This window comes from Chiloscyllium punctatum, chromosome 17 (genome assembly GCF_047496795.1).
Source record: "Chiloscyllium punctatum isolate Juve2018m chromosome 17, sChiPun1.3, whole genome shotgun sequence".
Taxonomy (NCBI): domain Eukaryota; kingdom Metazoa; phylum Chordata; class Chondrichthyes; order Orectolobiformes; family Hemiscylliidae; genus Chiloscyllium; species Chiloscyllium punctatum.
In genome coordinates, this window is record NC_092755.1 from 80,928,314 (window position 1) to 80,946,249 (window position 17,936).

General features: G+C 39.6%; 1 protein-coding gene across 10 annotated transcripts in view; it reads left to right on the forward strand.

Moving 5' to 3' along the window:
* Window positions 1–17,936, forward strand: part of ep400 (E1A binding protein p400) — a 146,125-nt gene that overhangs the window by 100,662 nt on the left and 27,527 nt on the right. For 9 of the 10 annotated variants that reach the window (XM_072587693.1, XM_072587691.1, XM_072587694.1 and 6 more), the window contains 11 exons: window positions 2,637–2,681; window positions 2,772–2,925; window positions 4,489–4,733; window positions 5,766–5,939; window positions 8,002–8,049; window positions 8,167–8,303; window positions 11,046–11,102; window positions 12,406–12,484; window positions 14,170–14,343; window positions 15,806–15,854; window positions 15,945–16,054. In XM_072587693.1, the coding sequence (XP_072443794.1) occupies window positions 2,637–2,681; window positions 2,772–2,925; window positions 4,489–4,733; window positions 5,766–5,939; window positions 8,002–8,049; window positions 8,167–8,303; window positions 11,046–11,102; window positions 12,406–12,484; window positions 14,170–14,343; window positions 15,806–15,854; window positions 15,945–16,054 (1,272 nt within the window). The remainder of the gene's footprint in view (window positions 1–2,636; window positions 2,682–2,771; window positions 2,926–4,488; window positions 4,734–5,765; window positions 5,940–8,001; window positions 8,050–8,166; window positions 8,304–11,045; window positions 11,103–12,405; window positions 12,485–14,169; window positions 14,344–15,805; window positions 15,855–15,944; window positions 16,055–17,936) is intronic. The other variant, XM_072587692.1, reaches the window with a different exon arrangement.

Consider the following 17,936-nt stretch of genomic DNA (forward strand, 5'->3'; position numbering starts at 1 on the left):
GAAAGTAGAATGCAGAATATATGTAGCACTAAACACAGGTAATGTTTTACATTGATGACTCTTCGCCAGAGGTGTGTAAAGATAGCAGTAAAAATAGATTTTAAGCGGGGAGGGTGGAGAGCAGGAGGGATTAAATGACAAAAGGTTTCATTGTTTAGATTTTGCACAGAGTAGCATTGCATGTAGTACAGAAACGAAAGATATGACCAGTTGAGAGCTGAATGGGTGCATAGCTGTTGTCTTAAGCAATGTGATGGGTAAAGAAAAGAAACAAGATAAAAACAGCAAAGTACACAAACTTAGTACAATGGAGGCAGAGATTGCAACCTGAAATTATTGGGCACCTTGTTGAGTCTAGAAGGCTTTAACATGCCAAGTCAAAAGGTAAGGTATCGTTTCATAGAATCATATAGTAGGGAAGAGGCTCTTGAGACCATCAACACTCAGGGTAGCAGCAAGATGGAGAATTCACATACCTCATGATTGGAAGCTTGTGGACTAAATGGAGGTGTTTTGCAAAGCACTCGCCCATTTTGTTTTTATGACCAACAAATGCAGTATGTTAAATTGAAAGAAGTGTAAGTATATCACTTGGCAGTTGGAAAACATGTTGATGATAGAGGAACAGTTAACAGAACAGACATTGTGTCTCTTGTGCTTGCATGAAAAGTGCGATAGGAAAGGGCGGGATTGTTTAGTGCTGACTGAGGAGTCGACCAGAGTATTACAGAGGGAATGGTCTCATTGGGCAGAGGACAATAATATGTGGTTGCTGGTGATTTCATGATGGAAGTGACATAAATGGACAAAGATGATTTGTTGAGTACAGAAGCTGATGATGTGGAATTTAGGGTTCCACTCATCCTTATCGTGGTTTTGGATGTTGGTGTAGGGGTGAGAGCAGAAGCGTGTGGAATAGATCAGACATTGTGGAACGTACAGTTGACTGTATAGGGGCGGTGGAGGGGACCAGCCAGGCTGAAGTAGTAGATTAACCAGGATAGTCGTCTTTATAAGTTTTGGGAAGACAATGAATAAATTCATCAGGATTGCAGGACAATGATATTGGAAGTGGTGGAGAGAAGATCCACAGAGGAGATTAGGTTAGTGATGACTCTGGATACAATGCTGTAATATTGTGTTGTGGGGTCTTGGTTCAGGGGGAGGCAGGTGGAACTTTTGGAGATTTGGCAACAGTCTTGCTAGAAATCAGTACACCAGCTAGTGACAGTGCCAGGCTTGTCAGTAGGTTTGATGATAATGTTAGGGGTGGTCCTGAGAGAACACAGTTTGGAAGAAGATAGTGAGTTAAGGAAGCAGAGAAACTGAGTGTCAAAATGTTTGCAACTTTCAGTTAAAATCTAGAAAGGATAAGAGGCCAGAGGAAGAGATTTTGTGAGAGGGACAATGCTGGTGAAATACTCTCTAGTAGAGGGAAGACTCTTCAAAATAGTGGGCATACAGAAGCATCCAAAGAAGAGTTTAGCTGAGCTTAAAATTCATTGCGGTAAGAACATAACAAGGGTGAAGCTGATGGCAGTGCATTCAGAATCAGAGAGGGGATGATTGGAAGATATTGTGAAGTCACGGCCAAGGAAGAGGTTGAGTTGGAGGGAAGAGAAGTGAAGAAAGGATCTGGAAGGCTGCTGGTTACCATGATTTGGTGAAGCTTGCAATCCTTTGTGAACAGTTTGTTGGTGTACAAGTACAAGGCGTAGTTGAATGGGAATACCTCGCAGTTGTTTTTTACCTATCTTAGTTCACACTGAGAAGAGGAGCATCAGAATCCCTTCTTCATAAATAAAGGAAGAACCAGGCTGAAGTTACTTGTGTTTAAGGCTGCTGTTTGGGCGTATTTGTGTAGAAATAAGTGTAAAACTATTAATGTAGTGGAGAAAAGAACAGAGAAAGAGTTGCTTATGTAGAACCTTAGCCCTTCTCTTTGGGAGATTACAAAAGTTGCTGAAGTTCAATCTTTTCAAATAGTACAATGAATTTCTTCAAGCACTGTTCCATCTTAGGTTGGTTGGGTCTGGCACCTGATTCCCAGTCTCTGACAATATAGCATGCCTTTGGTACCTGCTAGGAGCATCATCATGAATGAAACTTCCGTTGGAGCCCCCTCAACCTTTGTGTTAAGGGAACTGCTATCTGAGCAGAGTGACAGATTTGGCAAGAGCTGATCATCGAGCCACATGCCTATCCATTGATCAAGAAATAGAATTCGCAGTGAGATGAAGGGGATTGTCTCAAAGGGAGACCAGAACTAGTGATCATAAACATGTGTTAGTTACCAAGAAATCAAATAAGGAATCAGAAGAAACTTCTTTATCCAGTGAATGGCAAGATTGTGGAACACATTACCACAGGAATAGTTGAGGCAAATAGTAATGCTGACTTTAAGGGGACACCAGATAACCATGTGAAAGTGAAAGCAATGGAAGAAGAGTAGATTTAATGTTTCAATGAAACAATCAGCAATGCAGATAAATTGGGCTGGGTGGCAAGTTTCTGTGCTGTAAATGCTTTGCAGCGTTAATATATAAGAAAATCTGATAATGAAAAGGTGATCATAAAGTGATTTGTGCTGTATTATCGGTGAGAGATTTCAATTATTTTCTTTCCTTTTTGATAAGGAATATGTGAAAGAAGGTCAGGATGGCCAGACTGAAATAATGCCAGTGAGTTCTCACACACTTTTCTCCCAAAGAAATTTGAGACTTCATGCAATTTACAGGTGAGGTGGTAACATTAATTTCTATCTGTGCCAGATATGGACTCCTCCAACACCACCCCAAGATGACAATGATATCTACATGGATCCTGTGATGTGCCTGCTCTATGACACTACTCCTATTCTGGAATCCAAACTACCGCCAGTTTATGTCCGAAAGGAACACAAGAGGCTAAAATTGGACCCAACAGGTGAGAAATGTTCTTTCCAAATTGGTGAGAATGGAAGAATTTGGAGGAAGGTATAACTTGGCTGCATTTCCTATATTTACCAAGAAAGGATCCATACTACTTCATCTTACTCTGTTTGGCTTCAGAGGTGCCAATATAGTAGTAGACATTGTGTTGAACTAAATTGGCATATTATGAGTTCTTTAGTAGTAGTAATACAGTTCATTCCGTTTCTCAAGAATTTCAGTAATTTTAAACCCGCCTATATTTGCTAATTTTTGCTCACTCATTTAACCTTATGCACTTAACTGCAGGTTAGGTGAATTGGCCATACTACATTGCCCATAGTGTTCTGGGATGTGTAGGTTAGGTGCATCAATCAGGGGTAAAGAAAGTAATGGGTGGGATACTCTTCGGAGGGTTGGTGTGGAATTGGGCCGAAGTGCCTGTTTCCACACTGTAGGGATTCTATGCATTCGAACCTGTCCACATCACTTTGTAGCTTCTAGTCTTTATATCCTCCTCACAACTTCCTTTCCTATGTACTTCGCATCATCAAATTTGGCAAAATTACAGTTTGCTCCTTCATCCAATTAATTAATAATATTATTTTATTCCTTGAGCACTGCAGCTTAATTGGTCCATGCTAATGTAGACTATAGGTAGTTGAGGCCTCAGCATTGATCCACTAGATTTTTAAAAATTCATTTTTGGGATGTGGGCACCACTGGGTAATTAAGAGCTGACCACATTGCTGTGGGTCTGGAGTCACATGTAGGTCAAACCAGATAAGGTTGCAGATTTCCTTCCCTAAATGACATTTGTGATCCAGATTTGTTTGTGACAATCCAAGGTGCTTGCCCTTAGGCTAGGTCTTTTTTAATTGCAGATTTTTACACAGACACGTGTGGCACATACATTAGTGGAGGTAAGTATTCCATGATAGTTAATACTCCGATAGGAAGTTCAGGCGAAACATCTTTAGTCAAAGTGGTCAGTGATTATTGAGGTCAGTGGTGTTACTGCATTTACAAGAAAGCTGGTTGAATATCAGTCATAGAGGTGTACAGCACAGAAATAGACCCTCCAGTCCAACTGTTACATACTGACCAGATATCCTAAATTAATCTAGTCCCATTTACCAGTATTTGACCCATATCCTTCCAAACCCTTCCTATTCATATACCCATCCAGATGCCTTTTAAATGTTGTAACCGTACCAGCATCCTCCACTTCCTCTGGCAGCTCATTTCATACTCTCACCACCCTCTGAGTGAAAAGGTTGCCCCTTAGGTCCTTTTAAATTTTTCCACCCTCATCTTAAACCTATGCCCTCTAGTTTTGGACTCCCCCCACCAGATAAAGGAATAGAAGGATATGGTGATGAGGTAGGTTAAAGGGAGGCTCTTGTAGAACATGACCAGTTGGGTTGAATAGTGTATTGCTGTGCTGTGTAGGCAATATAGGAGGAAGACAACCACATACTCTCAGCAGAGCGGGATGCTGGCAAGTTACATGAACATTCATCTGGCACTGCGTTTTGTAAGTTTAGAAAGTAAAACCAGTTGACCTTTGTTGTTGCAGCTGCTGGAAAGAAGTTCAAGAAAGCTCGGCATGGAGAACCAGTCACCCCACCACGCTCACTGTTCGACAGGTCAACACCATGCATGCTCAAGATGCGTCGTGAGGCTAAAGATCAGAAGAAGAACATGTTCATGAAACAACAAACGTCATTTGCTAAACCCCTGCCCACACTGACCAAGCCCCCAGTGGATAGTGGGACAGACAGCCCTGAATGGCTGATCAGTGAGGACTGGGCTTTGCTGCAGGTAACCTTTTCTTCATGTTCGGTCAACATTTGCTGCAAACAGCTGGGGATTGGAAATCCCTGGTGACGAGACAAATGGCTGGAGGAAAGATAGGGTCCTGAGTAATTAATGGGTGGGTTGGAGACCGTCATCACATGAGGGACAGATGCCACTGGCATGGAAGGACTGGGGACTTGTTTTGCATGTGGTGAGGTCAGGTGCAGGATCAGGCCATTTATGGAAGTAAGGCAAAAAAAGTCCATGTCCAACTTAAATCATTGTCTTTGGCTATCGATGCATAATAGAAATTTCTGTTCCTTTTGTTTTCATATTTTTATGTTTCTGCATGAATGATGAATTGTTTTCTAACTGACCTCAAGGTTACAAGAATATTTATTCTTAGAAAAGAATATGGTATGTGAAATTATCTTTGCATCTTTAATACTTAGATATAATTTCAACATCAGCTAAATATATGATAAAGCATCACAAATCCCAAAAGTAGAAATTGTTTCTGTTTGCTGTAGCATGGAACCAGTAAACGTGTTGGGCAGAATGTCCTCTTTGTTTGATTGAATTTAAAATCATAGATGGGAAGAAAGAGTTCCTATCAGCACTAGAATAGGTAATAAAGAAACTGATTTTAATGTTATTGACAAAAGCAGAAGTTGAGATGAAAAGGTTTTACGCAGCAAATTATAATGATCTGACGTATAGATAAAATAACTTTCCAAAAGGAATTAGCTGAATGCTTGAAAGGATTTGATTTCTAGGACCGTTGGGAAAGAGGGGGCTAAAGAGCTAACGTGAGAACACTGGGACAAATGTCTGCCTTCAGTGCTGAATGAGTCTATAATCAGCAGAACCCTCTGTAGAAAGTCAGCCTGTATTTTCTGAAGGAGTCGAAGCACTGCACGGTCCAAATCCATTTCTAGTGCCTCATGTTGCAGAAGATTTGCTGTTTGCGTGCGGAGTGTCCAACACATGCATTAACAATTTTGTGGTTTTCTTTTTAATGGCACAACTCTTATTTTTATTGTTTGTTGGCGACAGGCTGTGAAACAGTTGCTGGAGTTGCCCCTAAACCTGACCATTATTTCCCCGGCACACACACCAAACTGGGATCTTGTCAGTGACGTAGTTAACTCCTGCAGCCGCATTTACAGATCACCTAAACAATGTCGCAACAGATATGAAAATGTGATCATACCAAGAGAAGAAGGAAAGGTAAAAGATGTTTCACCGTTCCACTTTTCATAACAATGAGTTTGTAAATTTGAATGTTTCAGCATTCGGGATGAGCTGCAAGTCCTTGTGCTGCATTTGCTTGCTTCCAAACACACTCCATTTTACTCACCCTGTCCTGAGTTCTGTGTTTTTATGATTTCCAGACTCAAGAGTAATTGTACAGTGAAAGTCTAAACTACCCAGTCAATTCCTGGATAGTCAGTACATCAGGACATCAGAGTGCTCCTCGGCGTATCTTTCTGTCTACTATTCTCCAATTAGAAGATCATTGTTTTCTAAAGCCTATTGGAGTCAGATTAATTTAAAGAGGAAATTAATTTGCAACTGTTTTCAAACCAGGGATCAATTAGAAGATGAAATGCCTCCCACACTGACTCAATTGTAACAAGGTTTTGAGCATCATTAGAATGGGAATAGATAAAGTATTTGAAGATACAGAATTTAATACTTTAGAAAAGGCAGACAATGCTTTAAGGGTAGGTTGCATTGGTTAAAGGCCCAACACCAACAGGAAGGATGAGCCAAATGGCCACTCTATACTGTAATTGCTATGACTTGTAAAATTTGATCTTCAGACAAGTGTAATACAGATGCTTCTGGCTCACATCAGAGTTTCATGCATGACTGGCTTTATACTAGATATGCACCTTGTCCACGTTTGCACTGCAACTAAGTTTCCTCAGAGGATGGAGTCGTAGTTCACTTCGTTTCAGAGGCAGATTAGCTCACTGTATGTATGAAGCTCAAACAGCAATCTTGTGCTAATGATCTCTGTAACATCATTTTAAAATGTAACATCGTTTTAAAATGTAGCAATGGTACACTGTGCACAAGTGTTCAGTGTATTTCCACCTGTAATCCTGCTGATGGTGCAGCAATTAATTGTACAGTGCCACTCAACATGTGAAATAAATTAACCTGGAGCAAAGGCTAAGTGATGGCACTTCTAATTTTTGCGCTGTTGTTGTGATTCATGCAATTGCTGCAGACCATCAGCAACAATTGTTTCAAGCAATGTGTTGCAGTCAGCAGGACCAGAAAAAGAACCGCAGAATACTGACTTACAGAAAGAGGAGCGGTGCTCAGATAACTCTTCTGATTATTGCAAACATTGAAGAGCAATGTACAAAACCTATACAAAAATAATATATAACATGGAACAGAAGAGTGAAATGTTGCAAACAGAAGTAATGGACCAGTACGGAGCAGTGATCCACAGTTACGACCCGACATCAGAGAGTAGAAGTGCTGCAATTCAATTAATGCTGTCCCTGCAGCTTAGCAATGACAGTAAATATTGTATAAATTTGTAGATAGAGATATCTGTTAAAACCACAGAGCAGAAAGATGACCTTTAAAGGCTGAATTTGCAGATCAAGAGCTTTAGAGTTCGATATTAAGAGAACATTTCTGCAAATCCTTAATGAGTTTAAACCCACTCCATGAATTCTAGGTTGGTGCTTTTGTTTGCAAGGAGTTTATATGTTGTACAGCTATGCAAATAGACCTATTAAGATAAAACTTTATTGATAGCTGTGTAGGATTTTAATGATATGTATAATTTTTTCATATTGAGATTGTGCAAGACACACCTTGGGCACAAGAAAGGAAGAAAGAAAGTAGATTCCAAAATTTGTGATCAAATTGACCAATAGATTAGAGTTCTGAAAACTTCGAGCTTACAGGAGGGGCAATGTTGCATGTGTAGTTGGAGTTATTAGTTCATAAGAATGAATAAACTAGAAATCGAGACTTCGGAATAAATCCTGACATCCATATTAGCAAGGTGCAGAAAGTGTTTTAGTTTGCCGATATTTGGACAGTGGAGAGAACAATACAGCCTCCATCTGTAATTCTCAAGCATTGGGACGGTTCAGTTTGGTTACATTTTAGCAGTATCACAGTTTCTGACAGCATTTTAATAAAATGTAAATGCTGCTACTGTTTGCTTCAATGCTTTGTCAATTTATATATTCTCTGTTAATTTTTGATTGAATTAATGAGTAAGAAGTTCATTGAATCTGTTCTTGCTCATTTGCAGTTGATATATGACACTAATCCAAAGAAGAAGACAAAAAGCATTTACAAGGTAGGTTAATCTCTTGATAGATCATTGCTTTGTAGTATTACATTAAATTAAAATTGCATGCACTTTAATAAATGCAAATTGTATCATCTTAAAATGGTATTTGTGTTTCATTTGAAGAACAAGAACAGTCGTCCACTGCGAACCAGCCAAATCTATGCACAAGATGAGAGTGTTATGCATACACAGCTTTTCACGAGCCACTTTGAGCTTGTGAAACTTATAGCTGGCAAAAGAAGTCCGCCAATCAAACCTATGTAAGTTTTTTTTTGGTGTATTAGGAGCTGCTGGACAAAGAAAATTGATCTAAGATTGCATTTTATAATCCTGGAAGTCATTTTAATGGAGCCATTGCCTAATGACTGCAATCAGCCTCATATCAGCTAGCTGCAATAGATCCAGACAATCCTGGAACAGTTTGGAAATCAGAGTTTAAACTCACCTTCCAATATTTGTCCACTCTCAATGCCTTGTGTCTCAAATTACCCATTTACTATATTCCAAGATTATAATTTAAATTCCTTTTAACTTGCATCTGAATGAACTGCTTCTGCTATGTCCCCTGAGAACAGTGGATTAGCTGTTTGCTCACTGAAATAATATTTCTGCACGTTAACTTGAGAAATAGGAGTATGAGGAGGCACTTCAGCCCCTTAGACCTGCTCTGCCAGTCAATACGATTATGGATGATCTCATCTCAGCCTTGCTTCCATTTTCTTGCCCACTCTCCATAATCCTTCAACGTTGCTAATAAAAGTCTTCTCTATCTCCTCCTCCTCAAATTTGCTTAATGTCTCCATGTTCACTGCACTCTGGGTTAATAAATTCTAGAGATCATACTGATTTGAGAGAAGTAATTTCTCCTCATCTATGCTTTAGGTTTGCCACCCCTTATACTAAAACTATGACCTCTCATTCTAGTTTGCCCTACATGAGGAAGCATCCTCTCTACGCCTACTTTGTCTGTCATCTTTAATATCTTCTTTACCTCCAATTCCTGAACCAGTTGAGGTTACCATGAGGACTCTCCTTCTCAATCGCATCCCTCACCTGAGGCGCTGTGACCCTAAAATTAAACCACTATTGGCCAGCCCTCCAATGAGAGGGAAGCCCTATCGTCCAGTCAGACTATTCACCATTCACTCTAGTTGTTTTGCATCTAATGCCTTCAAGTACTTTGTATTCTGTAGCTATAGTTTAGAAGTACTTCACCAATGGCTTTAGAATGCACTAAAGGTTGAAAATTGGCACCCTTTTAAGTATACAACTGACAGTATTTCAGTAGGCAACCCAGTGGGTGCAGAATGCAAACTCTCCTAAATCAGATGGCAAGACAAAAAATGAAACTGCAGGTTAGAAGAAAAAAAATGTTGGAAATACATGGTAGGTCATTCAGCATCCTAAAAGGAACAATTAATGTTTTATTTCTGTTCACCTTATCTTCCAGTTAACAGATTTAGTTTCATGTTTGGGGTTGTGCCTGTTCTAATCATCACTGTTGTATTCAAATATCTGTGAAGTGCATAGGCCTTCCTCTTGGCCTCAATGCACTTCTGTAACTGAGTCAGATGGTTGTACACACTTGTATTGCATTTCTTATTAACTCTCATTTTCAAATTAAAATAAACAAAATAATTTATTGGGGGAGCATATCAAAAGAACATTAGTTAGTAACATTAAAGCACATGGAACAAGAGGTGATGTATGGCTTAAAATCTGCCACGATCCTGTTGAATGGCGGAGCAGACATCTGCTTCTGTTCCTATTCCTTATGGTATTAAGAGCTAATGATTTGCTAAAGGAAAGTAAGCAAAAATAAGGAATAAATGGGTCATTCTCACATTGACAGGCTGTGACTGGTGGGGTACAGCAAGGGTTAGATCCTGGACTCTGGTTCTTCTCAATATATATCAGTGATTTGGATGTGGGGGCCAAATGTAATATTTCCAAATTTGCAGATTATACAAAGTTAAGCAGGGATGTGTGTTGTGAGGAATATGTAAAGTGGTTTCGGAAGGATTTGGACAGGCTTTGGATAGTGAATGGGCAAGAGCATAGTTGGTGTAATATAATGTGGAAAATGTGAGAGGAGGAACAAGTTTGCAAACTATTTTAAAGCGAGAAGTTAGAGAACAAAGATGTGCAGAGAGATCTGGGTACCTTTGTCAGTAATTCACTGAAGATGGACGTGCAGGTGCAGCACACTGTTAGAAATGCTAATGAAACATTAGCCTTTATCATTGGAGGATTTAGATTCAGAAATAATGAAGTCTTGCTTCAATTGTGTAGCAACTTGGTTAGATACTATTTAGAGTAGTGTGTGTGCAGTTTCCATTTCCTTATCTCAGGAAAGATGATATTGCTATAAAGGGAATGCAACAAAGGTTCACTAGATTTGTTTCTGGGATGGTAGGGCTGTCCTATGAAGAGCTTTTGGACAAATTGGGACATGTATTCTCTAAAGTTTTGAAGATTGAGAGGTGATCTCATTGAAACCGACAAAATACTTAAAATGGATATTCAGGGAAGATACAGGTAAGACATTTTCTCCGGTTGGGGAATCCAGACCAGGGGCTTAATTTTAAAAGTAAGGGGGATGCAGTTAAGGACTAACATGAGGAGAATATTGTTTACTCAGAGGGTGATGAGTCTTTGGAATTCTCTGCCATAGATGTATATGGAAGCTCAGTCTTTGAGTATGTTTAAAGTAAAAATTGAAAGATTTCTGATAAACAGTGGCATAAAGAGTAATGGGGATACTTTAGGGTAAGAGTGCATTGAAGTATTTAATCAGCAATGATTGTATTAAATGGCAGAGCAGTTTCAATGGGCTGCATGGTCTATTCCTCCTACATTCCAAATTTGTGTGTAAAAATATATACAATATGTCTTACACAGGGTAAAACATTGTACACAAAACTTTTAAAGGTGAAATTTCTACACTTGTTGTGTTCTCTTTGTAATTGCTGGAAACTCTATTGATTTGCTTTGTTTTCTAGGCTTGGAATGAATCCCTTTCAGAAAAATCCAAAGCACGCGTCTGTGTTAGCAGAGAGGTCTGAAACTTTTGATTATTATTTGCAGTTTCGGCTCTTTCAGTTTTGTTTTTGTATGTAATTGGGTGATACCAGAACTGCAATGTTACACTTGTTGGGAAGGGATGAGCAATTGGGCTCCATTTTTTTTGTTGGCATGGAAAGATCATGTAGTGACCCAACAAGGTATTTACATAAAGTAGATTCAGCAATTACAGAGGATTTTCCCCATGTTGTTCAGAATCGCGGGGAGAGAGTGGGAGATCAGTGATAAGAAGGACATTGGGCCCAACATCTTTGCACCACCTTTCTTGATTTTCCAAGGATGGGTCAACATTGATGTTAGGAATCCCAATAGTTGAAATTTTCAGTCTATTAGAATAGTTAGGACAACGAAGAGCCAGTTTACGCTTGCAATAGCTCTTTTCCAAGGTCCCATAAAGTGTCAGCAGTACAGCTAGGTCAGGAAGGTACGTGCACAACAAGCTATCATTGCAGAACTGTGAAATGAGAAGTTGCATTCACTTTAGCAAACCCCACCTAACGCAAGGCGAGCATTAATGAGAACAGCCCCTTAAGACCGTGCTTGAGGGAATTTTCAATAAAAAGAACTTGATATCATTCTGTTGAAGCCAATCAAAGAAATAAACTGCTGTATTGACATTTTAAGACTGTGCTCTTACTTGGGGTTATGGGTTCCACTCATGACACTACCACTCTCCCCACACCTCTATGATGACCTCCAGTGACATGTCGATGGGCTTCCCTTCCACTACTGGTATCCAACTACTTCCATCTTTTATTGTAGAAGATGTCACATCTCTTCATCTCTCTATGCATTGCCCTTTTAACATCAGTCCTCATTCAGACATCTGATTGTTCCGTCTATTCACTGCACTTAATTGAATGCCAACTGAACTAGAATGTTTTCTTAATTGGTTGACCTCCCTGCAAAATTCAGCCAAGTGCCAGTTCCCATAGGGTGAGGCTGCTGTTGCAAACAAAGTCACTAAGAGTCTGCACAATGTTTTTCACTTATGGGGAAGAGCAAATCTAGAATCTGTCAGCATAAGATAGTCACCAAGAACCCTCTTTGCCCAGAAAGTGGAGACAATGTGACACTGGCTACCACAAGGCACAACAGTATAAGGGAAGTGTGATGAGCAGCTGAGAAAGGAGAGAACTGAGGAGAGCGTTGCATGAAGAAAGATGGGAGGAGCTTCAAATGGAGCAACCACGTTAGCATGGATTGAGCTAAATCGATTGTTTCTGTTCATATTTTGTGTAAGTCTGTGCACAAAAACATTTTATTTATCTGTCTTAGTGGAATCAACTATGACAAGCCTCTACCACCAATCCAGGTTGCCACACTTCGAGCTGAGCGCATATCAAAAGAGAAAAAGGTTAGTATTTGCATAAAAATATCTATCATGACGTGTAGTCTTGCAGTGGAAATTAAATGCCTCGTGTAGAAGTTATCGAGAATTCCATGGTTAGCTTTAACTCGTTATCAATCTTCCTCGAGACTTGAGAGAAAATGTTTGTTTTTTACAGACAATCAAAGTAATGAAGATACAGGACTTAAGATGAAGCGCACATTCTGAAGCAATTCGTTAGAAATTTATAGTCTATTAATAATTCTGTATTTTTAAGTTGAAATATTAACTGAATACTTAGTTTTTTTTTCTCATAACTGATGGTAATTTTCCTTTTGAGCAGGTGTATTCAAGTAAGATATTAAGATTGAATTATACGTTCTATATAGTATGTCTTGGGTTTCTTTGTTCTAAGGATGTTAATGCATTACCCATAAAATTTTCATTTTTTTGTTCTGAAACATTTATAGTCAAAAGAGGCCCTTAGGTCCATTGAATCAGTGCTAACCTATCTGCACTAGTCCCACTTTCCAGCACTTGACCCATAGTCTTGAATGTTATGACTTTTCAAGTACTCATCCTCATGTTTTAACAGTTATGATGTTTTCCACCTTTTCTACTCTTCCAGGCAGTGCATTCCAGATTCCCACCACCTTCTGAGTGAAAAAACTTCACCTCAAATTTCCTCTCAATCTCCTACCTTTCACCTTAAAATTATGCCCTCTTGTTATTGACCATTTATCTAAGAGGAATAGCTGCTTCCTATTCACCCTGTTCATGTTCCTCAAAATCTTATACACCTCCTATCATGGGCTCTTGTGGCACAGAGAGAGTACCTTTTGAGCTGTTACAAGCCCCATTTGTTCGAGGTGTTTCATAACGTACTTCTGAACAGCTTGATTTTAAAAAACAAATACACATCAATTAGGGTCCACCCTCAGCCTTCTCACATCTATAGAAAACAACTTGTGCCTATCCAGACTGTCTTCATAGCTAAAATGAGGCAACGTCCTGATGAATCTTCTGTGTAGTCTCTCCAGTGTAAGTCACATCCTTCCTATAATGTGGTGATCAGAACTATGCACAGTACTCCAGTGGTGTCCTAACCAAAGTTTTGTTCAGCTTTAACATAGTCTCCCTGTTCTTATAAACTATGCCTCAACAGATAAAGGGAAGTATGCCGCCATAGCAGCCCAATGATTGCGCAATTATATGAATTAAACAATAAATGTCACAGTAAAAGGGATCTTTGTTCTCAAATTTATAATTATATTTAAATTGAGCAATATTTCATTCATTTTAAATTATCCTCTGGTGTCAGGTTAACAAACATTAGTAATACCTAGAATTTTAAATGCTGCAAATAAACAGAAGGGCAGTCATTATTTGTGAGGGGAATAGACCAGGCAAGATGTTTTGGGGGTATACAGTTTTCTTCTGATCAAGATCTAGACTTGAGATGTCATGACTTTTTTTTCCGTTTGACTGATGTTGATTTATCTACACTGCAATTTCAAAAAATTATACCTTGTTTTATCTGATCTGCAATTGTAGATCTTTTTTTTCCTTTGAAGCAGTTCATAGTTTTTTAGCCAAACTATGTTGGGAAAATACAGGAATCTGAAATGAGACAATTAGAATGCAAATTAATTTCTATCAAAATTTTCTACAATGATTAACTATATGTATATTTATTTGTAATGAACTTAAAGGCTTTAGCAGAGCAGCAGAGAGCCCAGCAACTTGCACAACAACAGCAAGCACAGCAAAATACTCAGCCAGCTGTACAACAGCAACAGGGCTCACAGGCTCAGACTCCAGTGCTTCAGCAGTCTCAAGCTGTCGTGCAGACTGCTACATCCACTGTTACCAACACCACCGTGCTAGTAAGAAAGATTGTTTTCATTTGCTTTTCTTTATTTGAGGATTTTCCTTGTGCATGTGTGGAGTGTGTTGTAGGAATAATAAAAGTTGCACAGCACAAAAGAGGTAATTTGGCTCTTCAGAAGAACCATCTTGTTAATTCTACTTGGCCTGCTCCTTCCTCATTGCTCTGAAGATTTATTTCCCCCTTGACTATTTATCCAGTTTATTTTTAAAGTTATTATTTAATTAACTTTAATATTGTTTCTTAAACTGTGCTTTCCAGATCACAACAACCTGGATTGAATCAAAGAATTTTTTTTAAAAAAAACATAAATATAAGAAATCAGGGGAATAGAATTGAGTTGGTGGAGCTTGATTTCTAGATGTGGCTTTTAAAATATTTTTCATAGGCTTTGCAAATCACTGGCAAGACCAATATTTGTTGCCAATTCCTAACTGCCCCTGAACTGAATGGCTTGCCAGGTCATTTCAGAGGGCCAGCATTGCCTTGGGTCTGGAGTTACATGTAGGCCAAACTGGGTAAAGATATATCCTTCCCTGAAGGACATTAGCGAATCAGTTTTTTTTTTAAGAACAATTGATTAGATGCATAATGACATCCCTTTAGTGAAACTAATTTTATTTTTCAAATTTTATTAACTGAATTGAAATTCCATCAGCCAATGAAGGGATTTGAATCTGTTTGCTGAGCATTAAACAAGATTACTAGTCCAATGATGATGCAACTATGCTCCTGCCTATTCCTACAAATTTTGATCAAGCTTCTCCACAATTTTAATCTATTCATACTTTTTATAAAATGTTTAATTTTGATTGTTTGATTCATTTAAGACCCAGCATTAATGACCATAATGAGTAACTTGTTTTTGATTTCCAGTGTGTGAGGGAGTGAGAGACTATGACACCAATTATATTTGGGCCTTTATTTTGTCTTGGAGCTTCTTAATTGAAATAATGTTGAGGAAATTTGTGACTCCATTTTTAGACTGAGCAGAGAATTGGGCATTGACTTGTATTTTGTCATTTCAGATATCATTAGCATTTGGCCCTTTTGATAAACATTTCTTTAATATTTCAGATCAGTTACAGTAAAAACAGTAGCACCTTGCACCTATGCGCAATCTTTATTTTAGTAAAATGTTCCAGATTAGTCCGTGGGAGCATTAACAAACGTGTTTAGACTATGAGCCACATACTGATATAATAGGTGATTTAAAAGCTTGGTTGAAGACGTAGTTTGGTTTGGAATATCTTGGAAAGGCGAGAGAATTACAGAATTAGAGTGGTTTAGGGAGGGTATTCCAGAGCTTAGGGGCTAAGCAGCTAAAGGATGCATGTTAATGGTTTAACTCATTTTAATAGTGCATTAAAGACATAACAGTGAATGCTGTTACAGTGTATTAGATTGGTGTGGGATTTATATTGCTCCAAGTTAACTAATGCTTTCTCTCTGTTTTTCAGCAGACTGGAGCTATTAAAACAGCTGCTGGCACGACAAGCATTCAGACTGGTAAGTGATTGCTTTGCAAGGAATCCATTATGATAGAGTCAGCACAACTCTCATTTCAGCTGGCATTCACATTGATTCTTTTCTTTGTAGCCACTGTTGGAGGCAATGTCATTGTGAACACGGCAGCAGGAGTCCAGCAGAGTACATTTCAGCCTATTAACAAGCGACTCACTCCGCATGTCATCTCTGGAGCTCTTACAGTATGTGTTAAAATATTTAGTTGCCTCAGAATTATAAGATGCAATGCAAAAAATATTCATACGTTTACTTCTAAAGAAAACTTAGGTGGAGCGGCTAATTGCCATGCTTCCTTTGTATTACGTTTCCCATTCAGTTTGTTGGCTACACCTGTATTGGTACATTCTTCATAATAAATGAGTCCCTGTGAGACAGGTTGACAATAATAAGCTTTCTTCTATATAGTTTCACATTTCCTGTCATTGTCTAAAGTGTCACCTTTTTAGCATATCCCCTGACCTCACCCTGAACAATGTCATCAATGCTTCCCTATCATCATTTGAGGTATGGAGAATGTGAAAATATAAGTGAAATTTTTTTAAAAGTGAAAGAGAAGCAGAAGAAGTAGGAGAACAGAATGACAAAGGAAAAAATCGAAGACAAAGATGTGAGTTTACTAGTGTAATCATGGACAGAAGGGCAAAAGAACACAGATCGGGATTGTTCATTGAAAGGGACAAACATTCAGTGGGTTGTCACATGATGCAAGGAATACTGACCCATTGATTAGCCTCTATCAACCAATTTATAACAAACTCTCCTATGAGATGAGGAAAACCCCCATTTGGGCATGATCGATGCAAAGCCATCCGTCTACCACACACAAGGGTTTAATTTACTTGTATTAAAAAGTGTTATTTTATCTACCTAATTTGGTTCGATTGAATGAGTATAAACTATTCCTACGTTTCATTGGTTCCTGTCTCAAAAGCATCTGGATGGGTATATGAATAGAACGGGTTCAGAGGGATATAGGCCAAATGCTGGCAAATTGGACTGGTTCACATTGAGATGTCTGGTTGACATAGACAAGTTGGGCCAAAGGGTCTATTTCTGTGCTCACTTGAGATAACCAATCTAAACTGTTCTATGATCAGTAGGGGTGCCCACACTGGGACACTTTGAGTACAGAGCTGCTGCTGCTTGCCAGTAGTTGCTTACGTGACTGGCTGACTAATTGGCTGCTGGCTTGTTTATTGGGTGGTTAAAATCAGGCAGGAAATGGAAGCAAGAGTGACAGTCGTTGGGCCAAAGTGATGGTTAGCTGACATCTTGACTAGGGAAAAAATGAGGACTGCAGATGCTGGAGATCAGAGCTGAAAATGTGTTGCTGGAAAAGCACAGCAAGTCAGGCAGCATCCAAGGAGCAGGAGAATCGATGTTTCGGGCATGAGCCCTTCTTCAGGAATGAGGAAAGTGTGCCAAGCAGGCTAAGATAAAAGGTAGGGAGGAGGGACTTGGGGGAGGGGCGTTGGAAATGCGATAGGTGGAAGGAGGTTAAGGTGAGGGTGATAGGCCGGAGTGGGGGTGGGTACGGAGAGGTCAGGAAGGAGATTGCAGGTTAGGAAGGTGGTGCTGAGTTCGAGGGTTGGGACCGAGACAAAGTCGGGGGGGAGGGGAAATGAGGAAACTGGAGAAATCTGAGTTCATCCCTTGTAGTTGGAGGGTTCCTAGGTGGAAGATGAGGCGCTCTTCCTCCAACCGTCATGTTGCTATGGTCTGGCGGTGGAGGAATACAAGGACCTGCATGTCCTTGGTGGAGTGGGAGGGGGAGTTGAAGTGTTGAGCCACGGGGCGGTTGGTTGGTTGGTTGGTCCGGGTGTCCCAGAGGTGTTCTCTGAAACGTTCCACAAGTAGGCGGCCTGTCTCCCCAATATAGAGGACGCCACATCAGATGCAGTGAATGCAGTAAATGATGTGTGTGGAGGTGCAGGTGAATTTGTGACGTATATGGAAGGATCCCTTGGGGCCTTGGAGGGAAGTAAGGGGGGAGGTGTGGGCGCAGGTTTTGCATTTCTTGCAGTTGCAGGGGAAGGTGCCGGGAGTGGAGGTTGGGTTGGTGGG